This window comes from Papilio polytes, unplaced genomic scaffold (genome assembly GCF_000836215.1).
Source record: "Papilio polytes unplaced genomic scaffold, Ppol_1.0 DF824381.1, whole genome shotgun sequence".
NCBI lineage: Eukaryota > Metazoa > Arthropoda > Insecta > Lepidoptera > Papilionidae > Papilio > Papilio polytes.
The window spans coordinates 341289-368436 of NW_013524823.1; the positions used below are offsets into that span (position 1 = coordinate 341289).

General features: G+C 31.9%; 1 protein-coding gene across 1 annotated transcript in view; it reads left to right on the forward strand.

Moving 5' to 3' along the window:
- LOC106111926 (glutamate receptor 1-like) overlaps nt 1-27148 on the forward strand; it is a 93847-nt gene that overhangs the window by 55138 nt on the left and 11561 nt on the right. The window contains exons 3-4 of the mRNA XM_013294134.1: nt 3907-4034; nt 7672-7801. Of these exons, the coding sequence (XP_013149588.1) occupies nt 3907-4034; nt 7672-7801 (258 nt within the window). The remainder of the gene's footprint in view (nt 1-3906; nt 4035-7671; nt 7802-27148) is intronic.

The window sequence follows — 27148 nt, forward strand, 5'->3', positions numbered from 1 at the left end:
TGTTTACTCGATCGTTCTGCAACGGTTCAACATATCTTATTGAAATTTGGCACAAATATAAAACAAAGTCTGGAGTACACATGGGATAAGCTTCATCCCCGATAAGTGTCCGGTTCCCGAGGGATACGTAGCTTTTTGTATTTTATATAGTTCGTATGTTTTCTAATGCCATGCGGATGAAGTCGCGGGTGACAGCTCGTTATCAAATAAATGACAACTTGAGGAACATAACATAAGTCGGTTTAAGCTTATTGACAGTACTTACCTGCTTATGGAAAATACGAATTTAATCGTTTTTAAAAGATATAATGCAGACATTTAAGTAAAGTAAAGTTACCATTACTGTAGTGAAAAGAAAGAGAGAAACTAACATGAAGTTCTTACTAAACTTGATGGAATTTGAGAAGTTACTTTATATCTTTGCGACACATTTACCGCTGAGCTTAGAGGAAAAAGCCACCGAATAGTGCGTCCCTACACAAACAAAAACTGTTCCATTACTTAAGAGTCACTTTACGGAAGGACTGTACTTAAGTTGGAATTTAATACAATTGATATCGATTAATTTTGTCTACGTTTTAAGTACATGTGCGTTATTTTGTTTACGTACGTTTTGCGTTTACAATAAGGTATTTATAAAAAGCATCAGCATTTGTCGTATATATTTTTCTATTTAGGTAATATGTAGTAATGTTTATTACTTCTTCTTCGCCCATAAAAATAACGTATAATTTTTATGTAATTGTAAATTTCAAATGTAATTCTATGTTATTGTCATTCTAAATTCTTATTCAAGTATTCGTTTCGGATAACGGCAAATACAATTCAAGCGATTTTGAATCTTTCGCCAAACTGAAAATAGCTTATCCAACCGAACTTCTGTTCTTTAATTTCATGGCGCTTTTTTAGACAAATCTTAGTCCAGATGGTAGCAACAGTAGTAACTAATTTACTAGTAGCAAGATTTATTTTAAAACCAATTACGTTTCAAATATTTAATTATAATACAAACGCAATTTAGACAAAAGCTATCTAAAGTTAAATGGAGAGAATACCGGTTACGAAGTAACGTTATAAGGACTAACAGTTTAGAGGCGAGTATCTGAGGGTAAGGCGTCTGTGATGCTAGGAAACGTGACCCGCATGCTCGTATCCCCTGCGGCCACACCGACGATATTTGCTTTTTTTTATTACCGCATCCATATTTCAACAGGAATACCCTCAACAATATTTGGAAGTAGTGAGAGCACTAATGCGTGCGTGGCGGGAAAGATGATTCAAAGACCCCTTTTCAATATTCCCAGCGAGATACAAAAAAAAACGCAATTGAATTGTTAAGAGGAATAAAGTTCGCAACTTTATAAAAGTAACATGTTTTAATTGAGGTAATTTAATGCTGAACCTAAAGGTGGAACTTAGTAATAATTGTTATTTAGATACAAAGATAGATGTTTAGATAATCTAAGTACAATATAATATGTAATATTAAGTCAATTTAATTATCACTTTATTTTCTTTTTTAAATATGCTGAGTTTCCATTTAGTTCTAAGCATTAATGAAATAAAAATCGTTTAAAAAAAACATACGGCCGTTCCGATTACGCTTCGCTATATGTATAAGATTTTAGAAGAAAGGATTTCAAAATTAAATCTCTCCAGTTTCCTTGCGCTGCCGGAAATTAAGGTCCGTTGCAATAAAGAACTGTTTATTCTGTGAGTTTTTTTTTCTTGTAATAAATTGTAAGTTTATTGGCGTTTCGTAGACTTAGAACTAATCATATAGTAATACACTCCGGTTTCTTGATTTATAATTGTAATGTAATTCTTTCCTAAATGTGGAAAAAAAGAGGTTAAAGAAGACACATAAAAAGTGATAGAGCGTTGCTAAAGCAAATGACAACATCTCAAATATAATTTTCTAGAAACTCTAAGCTACAGGTGTTAATACACATTTGTTAATTTATTAAATACACCTACTATATTTCTCCCTTACATTTCTCATATAGATAAATTTGTAGATAATATTCCCCAAGTAATAGAGTAACAGTGTAACATTAAACATAAATTAAGGTATATAAATCAAGTTGTACTTACTACTGGAATACGAACTTGGAGTAACTATTGACTGAGTTTATCTCCCAACTACCTACGTTATAACTGCAAACTTAGTGCTTGAGTAATATCAAATATTCAAGTCTTACATTGTCACATTAATATTCCCCCGCATTTCTTGTTAAAATAAATCCCACTAAAGACGCAATTAGATAATCTGTCTCAGAAATGTGTGAACGAAAATGTGAAACAATGACTTTCTCGATAACAGGATGACCGATTAGAAATATTTCATTGTCAGAAGAAGATTGGAGAAGCATTCATTGGGAAAAAACGGACACAAAGGCTTCTTTTACAAACAATTTTAGGATAAGTCTCTAAACATTTCGGAAATATTTTATCAATTGTATAAACTTTTGTTTCTCTATTAAACCTCGATTTTTTAATTTATTACTTCGAACAACGATTATAATTAGTCAAATTAATCACTATTGTAATGTAAAAAATACTTGCAGTGTAGAAGTAAAAATTTTCGACGTAAATAAAACTAATGCTTTAGGTTAACATATTTTAAAACAAGCAATCGTGTAAAGATCTATTTGAAATAGGTTTAGCCACAAACGTTACAAGCAGAGTAACGGAAAAATGTATAGAGAGAAAAGTGTATTGTAGGCATTTGATTGTACCACATAGCTAGGGGAGAATAAAAACAGAGCCAGCCTTCTGTAGAAACGAGGGCAATTAGAGTCAGCTCCACAAAATAAGGGTACCCGTTGATTAAGTTGTAAACTATTTGAAAGCAATGACAAGTATCCCCTTGTCAGTACAGGATTGTGAAGGGTGAAATTGTAAACGCCGGTCAATTAGGTGGATAACAATTCGTTTCGAATTCTATATAAACAACTGGATTTAAATGAAGAAGCTTTGTTTATCGCCTACGAAATTTTAGTAATGTTATATCTATACAAGTATCATTTATTTAACGTCCTTTTCCACTGTCCAATTGCACGGTTTATAATTAAACAATACAGTGGCGTTTTAAATCGTTTAAGGAAATCTCGAGTCAATAACATTTTAACCTTGTAGTACTACTGTTAATAAATTGTAATAGCGTTGTTTTGCAGATATCAGCCATATTTCTCTTAACCAGGATATTCGATCTTTCAGAGTTGCCGGGTTCCCGCGGTCTGTAAAAAACAAACAACCTACGTTAGACTATGTTTCATAATCTAGATAAATAAACATTACTAATGATAACAAAAATAAATGAGAATTTTACAAAGGTGATTTTCCTAGTCATTATGTAATTGACAAAACAATACATATTGCAGTAGCAAAGTTACACGTAACAAAATTCGTAAAAATATAATATTTTCTTGTATACTAATTTAATAAATCTTAAACAGACACTACTTCGTGGCATAGGATGTCAGCAATAACGGCATATTTTTAATAACTATTTCTTCAATATAAAGCTCTACACCACGACCCGCTTTAGGCTTTATATTTGCACGCTATTAAACTTAAGGGGTAAATGTATTTGGAAAAATAATTACATATAGGAAAGAGACCATAAGCGCCAGTAGCCTAATGGTTTGGGGTACAGACTACCGAACTTGAGGTCGAGGGTTCGAATCCCGCCATTTGACTATTGTCGTGAACCATATCCTAGCACAAGCCTAGAGCTTAGTTGCAAAGGTAAATGACAATGTTAGTAATTTAACAAAAATCTACTCTCTAGATGAATAATTTTCACAAATCTGAAAATATAAAATAAGGTTTAGGAATTTTATGCGGACGAATCCGCACGGAAAGAGATAGTATGCTATATTATAGCTAATTCTTTTGTTTCAGTTTGTAACCAGTTCAATCGGAATGTGATATCCATGCTGGGTGCAGTGATGGCCGACTCATTTGATACCCTTCACTCGTACACAAACACCTTCCAGCTGCCTTTCATGACTCCATGGTTCCCAGAAAAGGTAAATACAAATACTACAGGTTATCATTTATACGGCCATTTTGAACATGGCTTTATGAATAATAAAATAAAATTACGACTTTTAACAATAATTTAGTTATGGAAAAGCAAATCAAACGAAAGATGGATGAAATTTAAGAATCTAGAAGTTTAAAAAATATACGGCGTTGTGAGAGTTTCGTTGTTGATAATCCTAACATATAAGACAACAGAAAAATAATTAAATAGTCGTTTCTTTCTAACTTGAGTACATTTTATGCTGTGTATTCTTAACTGAAATAAATGTATTACTTGAAAAATTAAACCCCTCAATGATGTTTTAAACTTCCGTAAATACTCCGTGATTCTATTATCAAATGTAAACTGTTTACTGTTAACTAAGCCACTGTTTAGTTTACGATCTCGACAGAGTTTGATTTTGAATCAAGTTGATCTGTGTACACGTTTCTAATGTTTGCATCAGGTTCATCGTTTCACAGTAATGTACCCTGGGATAGTCCATCGTTCACGAGTCTCTCTTTATACGTACTAGCTAACGCCCGCGATTTCCTCCGCGTGCAATTAAAATAAAATCACGTAGTCTATTTATTCTTTTAGAATCTTTCGCAGTTTTAATATTAGTGGGATTGTAGCTTTCATCGCCTTGCAAAAAATAAATAATAATCATATCTATCATAATATGTAAAATAAATTAAATAACATGATTTTGTATAGATGTTTCAGCAATAGACGTCGTGGTCGATGCAAAGCTAGAAATGTACACTACATTGCACTTTATTTAACGCTTTTGACCTCGTTTGATTAGTTCAAACCCTATAGCAGTGATGGAGCTATTAAGTCCAATTAACTTACGAGTAGAATCTGCGTTACTACACAGAGATAAAAAATATATATTTAATATATAGAATAGTAGGGACAGAGAAATAAACCAAATGGTTTTTACTTGTGGTCGCCTGCGACTTTGATCTCGCACGATTTAAAGAAATCCTCGTCTGTAATATTCCTGTGTGCATTATTAGTTCAGCTACGTTCTCGTCAAAGTAGGTCCAGCCATTTCGAAAATTGCCCAAAACAAAGCAACTTGCGGACAGACAGACAAATTTCTTTTAATTGGATTGACGTCATCAGCAACGCAATTAAATAATGTTCGCGAAATGTGAATTTAATTTTATATCACATACAGACATTTCAATTTTATTTACTATATAGATGAAAATAAGAAAATTGATTTTACATATTTATGTTATTTGTAAAGTTAACTTCTTGTGGGTGTAAATACTCGTGACGCAATAATGGAATATATTATTAGTTTCGAAGATTTACGCAGCTTCGTGTACGAAGGGCCTAAGAGACAGAAGGCGTAATAAGTACGAGTATTATGTGTTTGGCAATGCGTTGGCAGGAGTCATATAACGGATAGCTTTTTAAATGGATGTAACATAACTCAAAATATAAAAGAATATAACCATAATCAAGCTAAAAGGCAGCTACATTACTGTCATGCGAATTTTTACATAAAAATGCCATTAAGCAAACGTCTAAATTTTTTTCCCCGTCTTGAATTTCAAATGGAGAATAAAATCAAATTGCGTTTGCACCGTTGTTATATAACTTTGTGCTTTGTGCTCTCAATGTTATTGGATCCACGATCACTTCTCACGACTACATACAGTTCGCACATAAAGTTGTATGAGTTCTGACATCAGGTGTTTACCGTCTCCAGTAGCGTTTGTGATAATATTACTTCACGTTACTACACTCTAAATTGAATTGGAAAGCAAACAAAAGATACTCAAACTCCTGTCATTAGAACTGAATCTATTTTAACAAATGAACCTTCTGTGAATACTTGTGTGTGTACTTGGTCGAATTTGTTACTAATATTTTCTACTACCAACGGTATGAAAAAAAAGCGGTGTAAAAGCGTTAACAGAATGTTTATTAACATCATGAAAATAGATACAATAGTTTAAGTTCTTATTAATAAGGTATAAAATATTTTGATGGCGCTTTCTTTATAAAAATGTTGTTTTAAATGTTTTAAAAATATTTTTCCACGTAATTTTAAAATTAAACAAGGACATCCCCTCAACAATTGCGGAAATGTTTGCCAACAGAACAAACACTTATTTCGAGAACACGTTGTCGTTTGCATAGCCGTTTGTAGTTTTTATTGCAAAAGGCAACCAAATTTGTCCATGTTTTCGATTTGCACGCTTTTTACTACATTTTCAGTGGTTAATATGCTTAAAACACATGTTTAATCTATTCTTTTCAATAACTATGTTATAAATATGTGAATTATTAAAAATCGTAATAGTTATTATTAGTTTTAATTTAAATCTTGGATTTGGACGCAACCTTAATCTATTAATAATCCATACCTAGATAATAAGAATGTTTGCGATATCTTTAGAGATGTAACTATTTTCGTTGAATAAGTCAAAATATTCTTTGTCTCTTTACTTTCATTCATTGTATCTCTATGCATTTTGCGCAATACAAAGCCAGTGCACGTCATTGCTTTCAGCTTTGAAATACTACTTTCCTACACAGTGTGCGATTTCCGCGCTGAGTTGACCGCAAACGTTTCCTCCAACGAAATAGCTCAAATGTACTATAAATGTTCCGAAATAGTCGACAATTATTGCGAAGTGCCGCAAAATGAACCTCACTGTTTTTACAAGTCACTTTTGTTTTATCAATACTAAATAAAAGGCAAATATTGGTTGGTCGTGAATAGCAAATATTGGAAAATGTTATTAGAATTACTAGAGTATTTAATTAAATTATTCGGAGTATTTTCACCGATGATAAAAAAGCCAAAAACAATGTAACTACATTACCGGAAGTAAGTGCGCAATTCAACCACCCGTAGCCTGAACAAACAATAAAAGAAGTCTTTCTTTTGTTTTCTGGAGTCAACAAAACAGTTCACGGTTATGAGTTTTATCTAAAGCGAAACCCACATCTCGCTCCTTAATTCAAAATCCTTCGAGCATTAGCTCTACGTAGAACAAAGAATAAACTTTCCAGTGAACGACAAGTCTCATCTGGTAAATTGTCACTTTGCGGCGTTGCTATAAAATCATTACGTGTAATTACGGCCTTTCTAGTTTCTACTGTATTGTTTTGAAAATATCAATGTTATATTTTATGTAGTTTACTTTCAGCTTTCTACAATCTGTGTCATCAACACATGTTCGTGTGTTTGCACACATTGCTGGTCGTTTTATTTATTTAAATTTTAAGTTCAATTTAATAGACAAAAATTACCGTTGGAAATGGGGTTATTCCCAACCGTCACCCCGCCCTGTCCCCACGTAGAAACAGATGATAATAAAACAGTTTTATCCATCCCACCTTTTGGGACTAGGGGACGCTTGTTTATTTTATTTATAACGGCGCCATCTATCACCGTATTGGTGATAATGGGACTAAAAGGTGGGACAGATGAAACTATTCATTCCCACGTGGAGACAGACCAGGTTGACGGTTGGTAATAATCCTAAAAATGTATAGTGAAAAGAATTTTAATTAATTTTTTCAAAGGATTCTATACTTTGTTTTCCATCGAAAACTTCGGTAGTGTATTGTGAAAATATGTTTTCAGTTACAAATGAAATATAAATTTGCAGGTGATACCGCCATCGTCCGGCCTGAAGGACTACGCAGTGAGCATGCGTCCGGATTATCATCAAGCTGTGATAGATACAATCACTTACTACGGATGGAAGAATGTCATTTTCATCTACGATTCGCATGATGGTGAGTTACTTTAATGCTTTTAATATTTCAACAGATTCGATCGGATTTCAAATACCCTTTTGTTGAAATGAACTATTTCAGATTTAATCTTATTTAGAAGTCACTTAGTCAATGAATCACTGAGTTTATCGGTCGGTCAGTCTGTCCATCAGTTAGATTTTTTTTTAATTAAGTACCGACTATGTACATTATTTTGAACGATACAAAGTTACAGCTATATGGCAGTAGATTAAGGTAATACTCGAAGGAAGTAGGAAGAGATGTATCAAGTGTCACGTTGTCAGCGATTACGTAAATATCAACATTTTTTCCTAGCCAGGTGTATTTTCCTCGATTTATGTTTTCTGCTTATTTCGCAAATTGCGTAAAAGACTTTTGATATTAAAAATTATGCTATGATTTATTTTACGGTAATTATAAAACTCCTTCGTCAATAAAATATTCATTTTAATCTGTTCACATTCTATGGTATGGTTAAATAAATTGAAATTATTAATCAAATCTCAATGTTAATTTTGTGCAGTAATTGAAAGTTAGTTAAAGTAATATAAACACAGTATTACGTATTTGTGAATTTTAAATATTTGTTTTAATAAATTCAAAGAAAATAATTCCATTTGAATATTATCAGCGTAGGTATTCCTTGAGATATTAATGCCGCCATTAATATTCCTAAGCGTGATAGGTATTAAAATGTTACGCCTTTATTTCTGAAGGAAAGAAGGCAAATTCTTTAAAGTAGTCGTGTCCGGAATGCTAATTCTGTGAGACGGGCAAAATATTTTCAGCTCTCTCGCTCGCCGAGTAATGACTGCACCGTATTTACAACACGATACCGTTTCGCAGTCCCGTCACGCAGAGCCGATTGAACCCCGTACTAATGAGTTATAAAGGTTATCTGATTACCTCTACCTATCTATTGTTCACACAAAGTCGATGTAAAAAGTGCAAACAAAGCTTTAAATGCTGTCGCCGACTTTGCGTAGGTAAAAAACTCAATTGTGTTAAGATATGGTTTACGATAACAGTCGAATAGCGGAATTCGAAGCCATGACTAGATCGGTACTAATATTCTTAAACATTAAACTATTTTCGCTTCTTAAAAAATACCTTCTACACATATAATGTGCTGAATTTATATCAGTAATTGAAGCAAATTCCGACCAATCTTCTATCAATACTCGAGTAATATTAGGTGTCAGCGGGAAACATTTCATTTCATAGATAATTTCATAACAGTAAAGATTGATCTAGAAAGAGTTGAATGGATTGTGTGCAAGGGGACATGATCAAAAAGGAGTGATGACTGAGATGACGTATGATAGAGTTATGTGGAGGACGAAAACCTGTCGCGCCGACCTTACGGGAATAGAATAAGGAGAAGTATGATGATGGGATAATGTCCTAACACACTTAAGACTTCTATTGTTTTATATAGGTTTACAATATTAATAATAATGATTGATATACAATGAACATATTGTATAAGATTATATTATATTGAATAAGCCAAAACATTAATTCTGTTATACACTAATGAGGAAAAACAATAGTGATCGATTACGACTTCGGCGTTCTCAATAGTAGTGATTAATAATCGAAATGATTCCTATTAATTAACTCAGCAATGATACGCTGCTCACGACACCCTATCAGTTGGACGGTAGAATATTATCCACTACACAATCATCCAACTATTTAATTGACGGCTGGAATTAATTTAATAATGCTTGTAATATCTCATGCTCATGTTCAAATTTTAATTACACAGCTTCATAAAGTGACTTGTCCACATGATTATAGGTAACCTAACTATATGTAAATGAATAAACCGACAACAATTAACGAACAGCCAAAACTCCTGGGTTATGAGCCTTGGAATTTTGTATAGTGGGTCACTTACTACTTAGCCGAAGACTGAATTAGGACGTTATGAATTTCATCCCCTAAAAGTGGGAGTCTTAAGTAAAATGGAGCAACTTTATTTCTTCGATAAAATTACACACAAATATCAATATATTTTTAATAAAAATTTTTAATGCATTTGGTTATATTTAACCGATCTAAAAATCGCACAGCTAGCCATAGGTATAATCTATAGTTTAGAGTGTGATCAAATATTTTATACAGTCGTTTCAAAGGTTGTTCTTTCTATTAGCTACTAGCTGTTGCTCGCGACTTCGCCCGCGTAAAATATAGCCTATGTTACTCACAGATAAATTACCTTTCTAACGGTGAAAGAATTAAACTCGGCTCAGTAGTTTTTATGTTATTTCAATATAAACAATAATACAAATCTTTCCTCTTTATATTAAATACAGATGTGTAATTATACTTTAGTTAGATTTTTACAACTACATAAAGATGACTTTAGTGAATATATTGCTTAAAACATTATTCAATCGCTACTTACAACTTTTAAGATATTTTCTTCAAGCAAAACTTCTCCCAAGAACTCGAAGTAATGGCAAATTGCTAGGAACATATGGCGCAAAGCGATAAGCCTTCATATATTAACTAGCTTTCTAGCTATATACCTATTTACTTATATACTTATTTAGAGATTAATATATAATATGCAATATAAATACATTAATAAGTTCAAGCATTGACAAACGTTTCATCCGATCGGGAATAAGTTATATTATACGTATATGAAAACCTTCGTTACATACGGTTTAGTGATTCCTTTTGATAAGAAATCTTTTGAAGATGGACCTTTTGCTAAGTATTATTAATCTATTTAAAAAATAATAACAATATACTATGTAGTAAACTCGTTTACAAAAGTGATCTTAAACAATCTACAATGTGAGTTTCTATTGCCGAAACATTTGTTCAAATGTTAACTTGTTTTAAAGATAATTAGAGGGTGCGAAAAAAGTGATGACATGTCTTTGTACATGTTTTGTAACAGTGGAAACCCACTTTACTTTTAAGACACTTATCATTATTTACCTAATCTAATCTTCTGAATTCTTGTAAATTAACTACGGCTTTACAATATCTATAAATTATGTGTAGAGAAAACTTTGGATCCATTCTAAAGGTGATATCGGGAACGGATTAAAGTGAAATTTTACACAGTTAAAGTTAATATCGAGAAGTACGTGATGCCTTTATTTTTTTATAATCATTCGAAAGGTTAACGAGTGTTTTTGAAGGTAAAATAAACAAAACGCACATACCAACATAAGCGGAAATTTTAATATCATACTTATAACTTGTATTGTAACTTCATTCCTACTCTGAATTATTAAAACCGGTAAGTATCGTCAAATTTTAAAGTAGTATGAAACTATATTTGTTTGTGTTGAGTTTTCTCATTTCAAGAAAACTATTCAAAGTAAAATTCATTCTCTGTCACAGTTGCAGGATCAGCTCCTTCAAGAGAGCACTTTGCAAACGAAAAGCGCATTTACATATAAAACATGGTTCTTGTGTGCATGTAGTTGCCAGAAAATACATACCAAAGTTCCATTACCATTTTATATCTTCGCCGCCGTATCCGTCTTCATTTTCAAACGTCAATAGTTCATAAAGTAAATATCTAAAATAAACCATAATTTGGTGCAACAAGTTACATAAACACTTAGTTTATTTAATAAAGATAGCTATAAATATGTAAAGGAAACTAAAACACGTATTGGTAGTAATATTATTAATGCATAATTTTAGATGGATGGATGTTTCTTAGAAAGTCTGTAATTTAACACGTATGTGAGTTTGTATGACAAGTCTAAAAATTACACCGAAATGGGTAGGAAATTAAGTTCCTCAACTGTGTGGTAATTTAAGTTAAAATTCAATTACAGCAATCTGCGAGTAATAATCACCTCTATATGGTACTGCAGTAGTTGACATTATGAGCAATAATCCAGAGGCTAAGGGGATAAAAATGAAAAAGATATAAAATGTAACTGCGGATGTCATAGCAGGCGGAGGGGCGTCCGCGCCGGATATGATGCAGATGTCGAGTAGAGGTAGATATAAAAGATATTTGGATCTTTTATTACAACGGACATTAAAAGAAAGTGTGGCATTAAAAAAGGTCCCAAATCCAAGAACGTCCTACATAATTAGGCAGACTGGCTTTTATTAATTTATGTAATGCTAGCTTTCGCCCACGACTCCGTCCGCGTGAAAATAAAGCGATTAGCCTGTGTTCTGGCCAAACTTATCCGAGTCCTATCGAGTAGCTTAGGATATAAACTAACAAACATCCATCCATATTTTATTAACAGTCATATTTTAGGTATACTTTTGAAGTCATAATTTATTGAATAATGCCAAATGCCAAATAAAAAAAGTACAATTAGAGATATTTTAGCAACAAATAAAAAAATACTATTTTTTTCTTAAAGGACTGGTATTTTAAGGTAAATCTCGAATATCATAAATAGATTAGTATAAAAGTGGTACTAATTTAAAGGATTTATGATATATTTTTCTATATCAAAATACCGTATAAACTGTTATAATAAGAACAATAAATAACGATATTTTATACAAATAATAAACATTTTACCCAACTATAAACACGAAACAAAATATCGGATAGCGGACAAATGATATATCGCCGAAGTTTTTGTAAACACGAGTCCTATACTCATTAGCGTTGCCCATTCGAGATTCTAACATACCTTATCTGATTTAAGGCCAGTTTCCCAGCTATGTATAACCATTTTTTAAGGTTTTTGGTTTGATAACTTCATTAAATGCGTTACCTGACTACATAACTCGAGTTTTACTAATTTGAAACTTGGGTGAACCTAATACTTTTGAGTCGCTAGTTAATAAGAAAAATAAGTGGTAACTTCAGAAACCTATCATAAGTATTTTGATTACATCAATCATTAAATTCTCAACTTTCGTGAGATACTTAGGGCCTGTCCCACCACTGGCTGGCTGGATTCACCTCACTGTCAGATAAGGGACCAAAATCCGATATATCCATCACATGTTTTACACGTTCTATTGGGGCTATCAGTCAATTTACAATTTGGTGGGACAGGCCCTTATTATCTAACTAATATTATAAATGTGAAAGTTTAAATGGATGGATTGATGATTGTTAGAGTTTGTTGCCTAAACAGCTGAACGGATCTCGATGAAATTTAGCATCGATGTAGAGGATAGTCTGGAAGAACACATAGGCTACTCACTTTAGATTTTTTTAATTCCACGCGGATGAAGTCGCGGGCGAAAGCTAGTATAAACTAAATATAAACAGCTAACACTCATTTAAATGCAATTAGACGCCGGCACCAGATAATTACGTGTTAGCTGTTTACTTTACATCAAGCATATCTTATGATTAAAATGACGTTAACCTAAATATATCCCATTGTTATCTTTTAAGTGACTAGGATTGAAAATCCAAGAAACCATTTGCAATATTTGATTGCGTTTATTTCTGCTGAAAGGAAAAAGAACTTTTATAAGAAAACTTACCCTTTAAACCCCTTTTTTCCTACTTTCAAACAAAAAGGCCTATTTATATGAGTTTTATAAGGACATGATTTGAATATTAATAGCACAGATAATATAATACTATAGTATTTTTCCGTAACGTAATACTACTTCATTGTTTTAAATAAACATTGTATTTATTTCATTGAAATTCTTACCGTGCGTTTCCACTGCCGAAACTAAAGTAGAACTAAACAAATTCCGTTTAAAAAGAAAATTAGATGGACAATATATGTATTTTTGTCATAACCTTTTTAACTTCACAAGCTTACAAGAACATCAATAAAATCTTTCATAGCCACATGTCATAAATGCGTAAGTTAATCGGATGTATGGATATTTATTAGAGTTTGTAGACTAAACGGTTTAACAGATTTCAATGAAATTTTTGTTTTGTTAATTCCACGAACGAAGTCGCTGGCGAAAGCTAGTTAATCCATAAGTATAAAATTTACAATAAGCAAAGAAAGCAAAAATGACCCGAAATTTCGTCGCGCGATTTTGAGCTAAACTATTTAACTACGTCGTAGTCTTTGACTCCAAAAATCAAACAAAAAAATGGGACCCACCTGCAAGCATTACCTTTCGGATAAAAAATGAATTATCAAAATCGGTCCACTAGCGGCGGAGTTATGCCGTAACGCACATAAAAAAAAAACATACAGACGAATTGAGTACCTCCTTCTTTTGGGAAGTCGGTCAAAAAGGTAATGATTAAATTTTATACAGACAAATCTTAAGATTATGAATTCTCCGATAAGCAGATATTGATTCTTAATTCTAAGATAAACAAATTTAATCCCTGTAATTTTTTTCTAACACAGAGGCGATTAAAAAGGGATTTAGTTCCTCAAAGAAATTTATTTAATCGTAATTATATTCTATGTATTTCGATGTTTATTCGAAACCCAATTAATTGTTTATGTATCAAAGAGCATAAAAAAACAGCAATGTACTAATTTGTTAATTACATTAAGCTGAGCTAAATACATTTTTATGTTTTTCATAGTTGTTCCTAAGGGATATTATTAAAAGGAAAACTACGTAGGAATAAAGGGATAACTTTAGGTAAGCTAGGAACAAAAACTTACACCTAAATGTCTTAATTTTTTTTAACACTTCAAATTGCGATTATAATAAATCATAATTTATAGTCTATCATTTATATTCATTGTAATTGCCTAACCGTAAGATTAAATATTAATTTGTTCATGTTTTCATTCACATAACTCAAGAAAATCATATCTTAAACCTTTATCAAGTTAAATATACGTAAATAGATTTAAAATGGAATGTTTATTTCATGTAGGTAGTCGTTGTTAACAAATGCAAAGCAAGCGGCTAGCAACAATGCTCTCGGCAGGCAATAACGGCTCTTCCCTGAAGCCTCAATGCCTTCTTGCCTATTTATCGCGTACTCTTTGCATCCCCCGCTCAGTAATAGCGCCTACATAGTACCTATTCTTATTTTCACTGGAAAAAAGCTTGGACTGACTTTCATTGAGTCCAATCAAACATTGCGGTATTTTTATTCCACTACTTCTGTTGTTTGTTTTGTTTAGACACATTGCAATCTCAACAGCATTACTGTTTTACTTTTAGTGGTTACTAATGGTAACGTTTACTGTGTTTAGTACGAGAAATCTACTTAATGTAACTCTTTAAGTGCGGCAATAGACGCATTGGCTTATAAAAACATTACATATAGTTATATCGAAGCATTAGTTGTCTTTAGTGAGTTTATATAATACAAACTTTTGCAAACCATGTGTATAATAAATTTTAGAAATTACCAGTCAACATTTTATGTTACATGTCTCATTGTAAACTTCCTGCCGGTAGTTACAAAGATGCTCCAAGAGTTCCGAAAATTCCATGAAACCGCTCGTTATTTTGTTAAACTTACATTCATACTTTATTGTATCCCCATTATATCGAGCATTGGTTACCACAGAACAAGAACTTCTAGCAGCCGCTAGATAGGAAAGTTTGCGCCCATTTACAGTTCACTGCTTTAACGTAATAGATACAGCAAAGTTTGAAATTTAGTTTAAATATGCTAATTACTTTTAATGTTAATGTTTTCTTTAGTCAACTGCAAATAGTTATTATCAGTTTCTTGACTGCACTTATGACAATTGGAAACAATTGTAGTCACTACTTTGCCAAATGATATCCTATGATAGAATATACTTGACATCCGTTATACCTTACCTAAATAAAAATACCAATTTCTTCTGTTTAAAAAATACAATAAAAATTTAATAAAGCAATAGGCCCACGTCAATTCTTATTGCACTAATGACCGATTTCCCAGCTACGTTTAACCATTTGTTAGTGTTTTAGGTTCGAAAACTTCATGAAATACGATTCAGAACTAAGTAACGTTGTCCTCCGTAAGTAAGTAAATTAAGTGTTGTACTCCGTCGAAACTAAAATCAACTCGGTAATGATAAAATAAATAGTGGTTTCAGAAACCCAGAAATAGTAACTAGTTTAACGAAAAAATTCATAATTGATTTAAATGGTACCTGTGTAATGTAAGATGGCGTACAAGAAAATTTCGCCTGCAAGTTGTCTAGGTTACAAAGTCGTTTTATTTCAAAGAAGTTCGCTCCCACGGGATAAACTAATGTTCACAAGAGCTACTTTGTGATGTATCGTTTCCAGACTTTACCTCGTACGGAATTATTTCGACATAACATTAGGTACTTATGTTCATATATCTTCAGAGATTTACACTAGATACTATAATATTCTCATGCTATCAGCTCTTTTTAATGATGGTAATATATGCTTTAATACTAGTACAATCAATGTTGGAAATGCCTTATAAATATTCGATAGAATTTTTTTAAACTGAATTTTTTTTTTCTATCAATGGTAAATAATGAAATAAATCATTTGACAACAAAAATATCTTATGTCAATTATTAAAATGTTATTGAAATCCATATTTAGAAAGGGTAAGCAGTGGATAACATAATCCGTAATGAATCTAAATAACGAAATGTATTAAAATCAAATATGGATGAAGGTAAATGGAGCGAGCATAACCAGATATCTAACTTTCTCCGGTCAGTGTAATGCAGAAGCAATAAAATTCATTATAGCTCAAAGAATCCCGCTCAGTAAGCGGTTAGGATAGGAACGGAAAATCCGGAGGTTTTATACATTAAACTCGCTGAATAAATTGATAGTCGATAAAACCTTTCCTATCGAAGTCCACTCCGTGACCGCCTATTATAAAATAGACTGGATAAATTTTCACCCAGCAAAATTTAATTTTAAATTGACGAAGAATTTTTGACGTATGAATTGTAACGTAGTTCACACAAATTCAATTATATATTTTAATGCGATATCGCCTCAATTACTTCAACTTGTTTATAGTTTGATTTTGCCTTAGTTATTATTCGTGTGTATAATAATGTTTATAGGTGCAAGGAACTTAGAAAATGTACAAAGTTAAAGCATTTCCCTGTTTCTTTTAATTAATAATAATTAATTTCGGTACGAAACTAGAACGTGTCATTTCGTCTCATTAATTTCTCATAAATTTCATTTGTTTATAATGAAATTCGACTTTCCAACTTTTTTACTAATGATTTCGTCACCATCTTCTAACACATACATTTTTATTGATGAATAATAAAACGGAATTATTAAAAAAATAGAACTAAGTAACGGCACACAAGCAAGGCTACGTTTGTTTGGTCCGCTAAATAAATACAGAAAGTACGTCGTTTGTTATTACATTTAATTAGTGTATTCTCTATTCATATCAAGGTGAAGTACTCGTAAGTGCTCATTAGTTCTTAAATAATACTACGGCAGACAGTTGTAATTAGGAAAAATGTTTTTACTTTATTCAGTTGTGTTTATTTTTTTTTGCAACCATTGCTTTCATATGACCATTGAGTTTTTAGTAGCATTTGTTTCTACATTCCCAGCTTGTATTACAGTTACTTTAAAATTATATTTCAACTCTTGTACTCTGTTTACAGATGATCTAAAAAGAAAAAAGTTTAACGCCGAACTTTCTTTCAAAGAATCTGCAAACAATTGGTTGATTTAAATTCTCATTTTCAAAACGTTTGTGTTCTTAACTTCTTTTCAACTTTACCACCGTAATTGGCGAACTTTCCATGATAATTACTTATTATTACATTCTTTTATTTACAATACAAATACTCCTGTTGACGTCGTTTAAAACATTAAAAACATAGATGTATCGAGGTGAAAATTATTTCCCATTACAAACGAGTGCGGTTCGTTAATATTTTCTGTTCAATGTTTTAATGTAAAATTCTTCTTTATTTACTGATAAATCACACCATTTACGAAAATTGATAAAACTGCATTTGTAAAAACAAAATGTTGTTACATCGCTCGCGTCACATTTTTCTCTGCGCATTCAAATTTCGTTCTTTTTATTTTTAAGTACAATTTTTTTCTAACACTTTGTTGGCGGCCAGTATGATATTAATTATTGCTTAGCATATGGTCACTAATCCTTTTAACATCAAACCTAATATAGAGTCAATAATAGATAACTAAATGTGCAAAACTTTATAGCTATGAACAATATTATACAATAACAGTAACAATGAATTGCAAATAAGTTGATTAAAGTCAACACTAGACGTGTATTCTAAAAGTTGCCACGCGTTCTCGCGAGCACCCGTGCCATGTGATTATGGAGGCTTTAACCCGGCTGAGTCGAGGCGGTAGCTTGTTTTATTCAAAGTCTTAGTAAATCCTTCCTATTCTGCAGCGACAATGCGTGGGATCACATCCCCATTGTTGCCTGTATCGAGTTAGACGATTAGGTGTTTCAATAACATGATGCGGCATTCTTTAAGTGTAGCAACATAAGGGAAGAACATTACCCTTAGCTAGTAGCTATTGTAAGTTCCTAACAAAAAAAAAACAAAACGTTAAAAGTTTTATGAAGAATTTTATTAATTAATTTGTTTGATTGAATTCTTTTATATCACTATTACTCGTAAAAATCCATTCACTTTTGTCACAATATACGTTCTTTTAAAAGATAATAGACTTAATTAAATAACGAGTTACGAAGAGTAAAAGAGCCATTAAAAAGATAATAGTCGATATTCAAGCGTTATTCGAAATGCTTCACAAAAGGAAAGCCTAATAGCTGGAATTTATTTTTCACGCTTCTATACATTTACTACTTCTTTTGTAATGTGACTGTAAACCGCATTTGCAAGATATTTCAATAGAAATTTAATTCGAAAAGGTTATGTGCTGCAAAACGACTATTAGAAAAAGAAAATTCAAATAGAGTAATACACGGAAAAATCATTCTCTTCCATACTGGCCGTAATAAAAGATAAAGTAAAGTGCTTCGCTCGAATCACTGTAGAGACCATTACAAAAGAAAGGCAATGGCCGTGTGCCTTCACGTCTGATGATGACAAAAGGACTAGGGAATCAAATCATGCATTTCCAACGTACGCTTCAATGTTTTCTCTAATGCTACATTGAATTTTGTATTAGAATCTATGTTCTCTAACTATTGTAAGTAAGAACGTGCGTTGCAGCGTGACTATAGATCACACAACAGTGTTCATATTATCGTAATATTTATTTAGATTTACATAAAAGGTATAAACCTTAAATGTGTTGGCGAATTTTTAAGTTCCTGTAATTAGAAAACTGTCAAAGTTTTTTTTTACTTGTAAGTTAATTATTTAATCTAGCTTTTGCCGGCGTCTCCGTGAGTGTGGAATTTAAAAAACAAATGTATTTTTTTGTGACTATGTTCCATAATTGTGCCAATTTTAATTGCGAGCAGTGGCTTAGCACAGTGGTGCTGTTCCGGAGATACCTTCTAACAAACATCCATACATTTAAAATTTCGCATTTATAATATTAGAAAGAATTAAGATAATAGACTACATGTCTATTTTCAGTTATGCACCTGATTAGTAGAAAAACTCAAAGTTGTTTATAAAATCTTTACGGGGTATACTAGAAAATGTTAAAATATATTTTTTTGTATTATAACCTAGATATTTTTATTAAAGTAATGTTCCTTATATTTGAACTAAAACCACTATTTTTATATCATATCAAATACATTCTTGAATAAAGGTGAAAGTTATATTTGCGTTGGAAGCAAGATATTTGAACTTTTTACGTAGAGATATAAAGAAAGCAATTGACTCGGTAGACAAGCGGTAACATTGCCTCACTCATAATATTACACGAGCTTCAATAATCCTAAAGATGAATCATGTTCGACGATTTATTAAATCGGTATTTTGCAGAATTCGACGATTTTGCTGTTTACACAGATGAATATTTTTAGATCAGATCGACTTATTCAACAATGTTTCCATTTAACAAAAATTTACTTAAGCTATTGTTTTGTAACACAAAAATAGTTTATTATTACTGTAGTTAAGAAATAGTTCCTCAAATAGCATTTATTTCATCGAAATTTTTACAACATTCTTCTTTAACGAAAGAATCAAATCAAAATATTACTAGACAGACGGATGAGGCTGGCTGTGCAACGCCGATTACATCGCCCTTTCTTTCATATGTCAGCAGCGCATCCAACTGTTATAAACCATTTACCAGGCAGTGAATTGTGCGTCGTACTAGAAATTGTCTATTGCTGCCTATCGAATATTGCTTAAAGTAAAATTATTTTCAAATTATTTGATCTTTTTCATTCCCTTCTATTGTTTTTCTTTAGAAATAAGGAAGGTGTACTAGATTCCAATTGCTTTAAGAATTAATACTAAATTGGACTCTGTAAAATTTCACAATTTGTTGGTTTGTCATTTAGCAAATTTAATTATCTTGACCTAAACCTTGTAATAAAGTAAACTATATTGGTGTAAATTATCACCATTTACATAAAAACTATTATTTAAAAAGTAGATTTTTTCACGCTGTGCATAAGCACTACACCCATTACATAAATTACCTATTAACAATTTCATTAGAGCTCGTTCTACGAATCGTACACATGTTGCGATAACGCTTTTTGCCTTATATGCCAGTATTTGAATACTAAGATATTCGATTCCAATCTTAATATTGGATAAGATAGCCAGCGGTACTTCTATGTCAAATGATCGCTTTTCAATTGAGATAAATTCATATATCAGATGAATCTTGCTAGATACATTCTGACAGAATACTGAATAGAATATACAAATGAGAGAATGGTCAGGAAAAAGATAATTTCCTTTACTAACTATCCCATCCGCGATGTCCACTTTTGAATACTTACTCGTATATATGAAGGGATACATAATTAGTATTGGAATTATATTTTATTCTATTCACCTTCAACGGGGTGTTCCTAACATCACTAGGATTCCTATAATATACGTCAAATATTATACGAATGCAAAACAACTAAATAATTTATGTCGAATGAACTTTTTGAAAAGCGCTTTTATGAATGTTTTGTACAATGGAAATGAGTAGAACGGTAGATGTTTTACAAAAGTTGTAACACACAGTATTTCGAAACATAGGTGTGTCAAAATTAATACTACTTAGTGTACAATGCATTTGATAAATAACATACACAATGCAATGTAGTAATCCATTGTCAAATTACGCATAGTGTTACGTCCATTAAATATGTTATACAATTTGCCTGTATTCAGCTAGTATTCAACTGTTCTCCACAATAAATAATTTAATATATCAAAAAGTACGTATCTATATATTCAGGGAAGTCAAAAAACATTGGTACACGACAATTTCACTTTAAAGACGGTCAAAGAAGAATAAAAAAACGTGTATAAACTGTGCAATCGCAGATCATACTATGATTTACGTTTATGTAAACAGATATGGAATATATGCGTTACACCAGTTTATATCTTTATAGTATTAAAGTTGCAGAAATTAACGAACCCAGTAACGTTGACAGTCAGTTTTCTGACTTCCCTAACTGCGTAAGCTGCTGTTCTGCGCCGGGCGCTCTCTACAAATGACAAATAGTCGTTTCGCAAGTAACAAATAAAGTTACTTCTAAAAGCGCTGCGAAGTTTTAAAATTTCAATGTTTAAAACAACTTTTGTCTCCTTAACTCTTCAATTTACGATGATGCACAGTAGTTTATTCATTTAGTTATCTTGACATTTATTACACTGAAATAATTATATAGATTTAAAAATAGTTTTCTTTATTAATGTGTGAATTATGTGCAATAAGATCAGAGGTACAAATCATGAGAAAGTACATCATCACATCGCTTAACGTCTGCGCAATACACAATCCTTATCCCATGGTTTAATCCCGTCATCTACTTAACATTTTTATTTTTTTCTTACATAAGTCGATATATATATTTTTCCAAAGTAAACTGTTATAACTTACTATGAAGTAGACTTGTTACTTCACCATTTTAGCCAAAGAAATGTGTTTTCGCGTATGCTTATTTAACACTTTGGAGGAAGTAACCCCTTTCAATTCATTCGTAACGCTTGCACGCAAAACACATTCGGGTTAGTAATAATACGATTTACGGCCGCCAAAGCTTGTAAAGTCCAAAGGGCAGTCTACCCTTTAACTTTTTCGAGAAAGCTTATATTTCAATAACTGTAAGAAATAATATCATTTATTTAAAACCGCCCCTTTATTATGAATGTAACGTATTGTTGAATCTCTATCGTAAAAGTCATGTGATTTCCCAACTCTTTCACAAAATATGCTCGCGAAGGCTTACGTTTGTTAGATATAAAACGGAATTATGCGACGTATCTTATCTGTGCCATGGAAGTTTCTTTCAGTAGAAAATCGTTTATTTATGCTACTTTAGAGTATTTTCGTTTGCAAAGTTAGTATCATACTTAAGTGTATCATATTGTTTTATATCTTTGTGAAAATATTTTTCTTCTGTCTTTTAGTGTATTGGAAGTTGTCGTCTTAAATATTTCTTATAACTAAGTAAGAAGAATGTATTTTCCTTTATGTAAATAATTCTTTTGTACGTATCGAAACATCTAGCATATTCTATGTTCATAACTGCAACATAATATTTCAATGACTACTAACCAACGTAGTTACTTAGTAGTTAGTTACTTATTAGTATTAGACGTCTGCTATACTTAACATCAGACAAATGATTCTGTTTCACTCATAAATTCACACAAAATAACAATTAGTTTAGTAGAATGAATAACAAAGATACGTAAACTCGATATCGATACATATAATTTCATTATACTCATATCAGAACACAATAAGTGCTTTATATTATATTAAGCGGGAACAAATAGGTAGCATTGAATAACGGGTGAATAATTTCGAACAAAATTAAATTAAAACACGATGTTTCTGACAATATATAATATTATTGCAAAATTAAATTTAACCAATTTCGATATCATAGTTGTGGTACGCAAACAAAGGCGACATATTGATAACTGATTTACGATAATATTTATTCTAATTTAACAATTAACCAGCATCAGAATGTCTTCCTTACTTTTAGGTATTTACTGGTTAACTCTTCTGTTTTCCTCTTTGCTGTTTAACGCATATCTTACCGAAAAATTGCTTTTATCTTCGTTTTCGAATCGTTTGTTAAGCATATTTTCGAGTAGACTTTGTTCTTTCTAAGAATAAAACTGTCTGCTCAAACTAAGACTGGTCAGCGAAGAAGTTGGAACGACTGGAATTCCATTGCACTCTTACCAAAAGCCCCGAATGATTTGTAAAAATCGGAGTCTGTAACGGTCTTCACGAACGTTTTTAGATAAAGCTCAAAGTTTATTCTGCAGTGAATTAGATTCCAAGTCGTTAGTGAATGAACTTTGAAAGATAAAGAAAACTTTTCAATGTGAATTTAGCAAATGTCGTGAAACTTCATGGTTGTGTAGAAAAGAAGACGTTTACAATCTTGTGCGTCTTGTAGATACTTGAGACAATGAGGTAATTGTAGCAATTTGAATGCGTGTTTGTAGTTTTATTGTCTCTACTTTACCTTACTTAATAAGGAAAAAATAAACTCTACAGTTTCAAAACAAGTTATATCAGTTCTTTATTAAATTTATCTATACTCTCATGCCTAGCACACTTAAACTATTTCATTATTATTTAGCACTCATGCTTTTCAATTCAGAATTGTTAAAACGTTGAATTCGTTTGGCGCCAATAAGCCTAGTGCGTTTAAAATGGCTCAACAATATTCAACATTCAAATGGTACGTTTTAAATTGAAACGATTAGAAAAATCTGTCTTTTTTTGTTTTTGTTTTCAGATTGCACAGCTCACGTTTTGTTTCCCGGTTTTGCGAATGTATTCGGAAACATTCAAAAACAAATGTGAGAATAATACTATTTTATTTACAACTCCATTTGTGTGTAAAATGTTATTTGATTCATAGAATATGTTATTTTTTTAAGAAATACGTTCTTATAACTTTTCATTTTGGACGGCGCACAAATGGCTTGTAAATAAGATTTTTTGTTAATCATTAGTTTCTACGTTTCGCCATAAAACTCTAAATACTTTACATTAAATCTGACACATGCTTTTCGCTATGAACATGAAGGTTTTTGTTTCAGGTCAGATTTAGGCAAATAGATGGTATTTTAATTACCACATATAAATTCAGCAAATAAAGCATGATATTGAGATATTTCGTGATTTATAATCTATTCTTGTCGGAGGTTTATCTTACGCTCGCCTGAGGCGAGGACAGGATTACGTTCGATGCCGATTGTATCCGCCTCGCGGCGCATTTAACGGTTTTTACGCTATCTAACTCAAAACGTGATTGAAATTTTTGTATCCCCTTTTTTATTACTTTTCATCGAAAATTACATTTCAAACTCTCGTAAAATGCTTGACGCAAATCGATGTTCAAATGTTTTCACATTATTAATTCGCATGAAATGTAAAACACTTCACTGAATTTGAAATGAAACAAATTATAACTGTTTATGAAACGTTTTATTAAAATGAAACAACCGATAACAAACCTTAAAATTCACTATCTTACCTTCCAAAGCCCATTCTAGATTTTTTTCATCATCAATCCAGACTAGTTATCACGTTAACTACGGTACAGTTATATAAATTTTACTATTTATAATATTAAGTTTCAACATATGAAATACTTTCACGCATTTTAAATAATTTAAACCTAAATATCTCATCTAAAGAGCAAGAGAAACATTAGAGATAATAAATAAAGCAATTTGCTAATGACTACGCATACTTTGCATTTAGTTTCCTACGTCTCAAAGATTTTCAGCAATATGTTTTTTATATAGTTTACTAGAATAATTATGAAAATTGAAAAAAACGATATTTTTATCAATTGCAATGACGAGACAGCGCTTAATTCGACCTTTTGATAATTTACAAATAGCCGAGGACAAATAAAATGGCTAACTGTCATGAGAATGAAAACGCTGGATGGAGGTTGTTACGACTCTTAAGAGATGTAGAGTACCATTTTTACTAATGCTTCGGTTTTAAAATAGATTTATAATTATCCTAAGCGCCATTCAAAATGAAGATTCTTATTTTTGTTTTGTTAGCACTTCGAAAAACTCAAGGACAAATACAAGCATTTTTCTTGCTTCTTCTTCATAAATTGACTTAGTATACTACTATGCCTGACAAGCTGTGAACAACGCATCAAATTTAAAATGCACTCAAGTAGTGTCCGAGGGATCGACAACTTCTTTTCTTGAGTTACGAATTCAGCTGACTTCTTGTCCAGGGGTGGCTATTCATCTCGAACAATATAAGAAAAGGCGTAATCATGTCGGAGAGGAATCACGTTCAACGAGCCACAACGCCGGAATTCCGTTGGACCTGCCACCGTCACTATCGTTGTAGATAATTTCCTTTACAAAAAGCTACTGACTTTTGCTTACGTTTCGCTCTTGAAGTTGGGATAACAAGGAGCAGGGACCTGTCCTTTCTGCATTGAATCGATTAACGGATTACTTTACAAAAAACTTATCTAAATCATAATTTCTGCTTTCATATTCATCATGCATTTACAATAGAAAAGTAATTACGCTCTCGACTTAAGATTAAACATATAAAATAAGCCTGGAGTCGAAATCCATAATTCCAAAAAATATAAACTACCTACATAATATTACTATAAGCAGTACAAATTTATTTAATAAAGTATCTTTATAAAAAGGTATACTGGAAATATGTTACTTTTTGTGTAGTTCTTGAGATTTTTCTAGATTTTAGAAGAGAATGGCACAACGTTGTGATAATAGCTTCTCCCGGGCCGTAGGGAAATGGCCGCGGCCCAACAAATAATACGATAACGCCTTCATTACCCACACGTCGACCCTCTTCCAGACACGTCTTCGTCACCCCTTCAATCTTTTCGCGGATATTACACTGAAATTATGACAAAAGTGCTAGATCGAGGTCTGCATAATGAATCTCTATGATAAATGAGGCACTTCTACTTCCATTAATGTTGTTTTTTTGGTCAAGATTAAAAGGTAAAACTATGTTTTTATTAAATGTTGTTTGATAAATAATTGACTTTCTTACTGAAGATGATTCCTCTTTGACATGATCGGAATAGAATTGAATCGTTAACGTGTTAACAGCTATGTACCGATCAAATAATTATACAAGAGAATTAAGACAAATTGGCCATAAATCTACGCAAATTGTCTAATCACAGCTAATTAATTCATCAAGATCGTAGTGCAATTACTCATTACCTTGAAATTGGCTCTATATCATGTGATTTATGATATAACATTTTCGGACAACGTTGTTTTAACAATATTATGGTTGTTTGCGCCGTTTCTGCCACACCCTAACAGATGGCGCTGTAGCGAGACATTATTTTACTGTATCGCGATGTTTAGTCTCATGTCTCGCTACACATATACTTCCTGCGGTTCGCCGGTGTCTTTGGTGGTTGTCATTGTCATTGCGTTTGTTGGTTTGGTATTGTCGTTGCGTTGTAAAGATCTTTTGTCGTTTTGGTCGAGTCGTCCAATTTTTGGACAAGTTTACGTAGGAGACAAACAATGGTGTAAATGAAAATATACATCGCTGATTTATGAAATTAAAAAAATAAAATACTTTTATTAAACATTACTAACTAATCTGCATTTTATTATAATACTGGAATATCGCTCGGTAGCTTGTACATCATATTATAAAAAAAGTTGCCATAAAGCAAAAATAAGTACAAAAATGTAATTTACATTAACCACAGCAGAGTCAAATTTTCAATGGCAAGAATACTTCCACACCGTGTGATATAAACAAGGATAGTACACAAACAGGAGGGTAAATAATTTGTAGTCGAGCAAAGGGTTTTTCGTTCGCAATATAACAGGTACGTAGAACATGTGAAGTACCTACTTCAGTTCTCGTTATTTCCTTTGTTGCTTACACGGAAAAGGTGATTGTTCACTGCAAAAAGACGCATTCAATATTTACCCAAGACAGGATGCTATATCCACTTAACTGGTTTATAACATTCCTTAGAGTTTGTTTCTACTTATCCTTTTCAAAATCCAAAACTTAATACTCCAAACTCATGAATCACTGGGAGTTTTCGTCGCATTTTTGAGCTCCCATGGATGGTACTTATTTTAAATCATAATTAAAAACATAAATCAGTATTAGATTAACTAACATTTGAAATTTATTAATTTCATTGCATTTTCACTGAATGTACGACTCGACAACCTAACTTAACAAAATAGTATTTAGGTTACTTTTAGGTTATAAACATAAACTATTAATAATCACATCCAATAACCAAATAACGTACCTAAAACAACTCATTTTAAATATTTTAATTGATTCAATGAAATGTAATTAAATAGATTGCTTCGAGTAGAAATCAGTATATTTCGC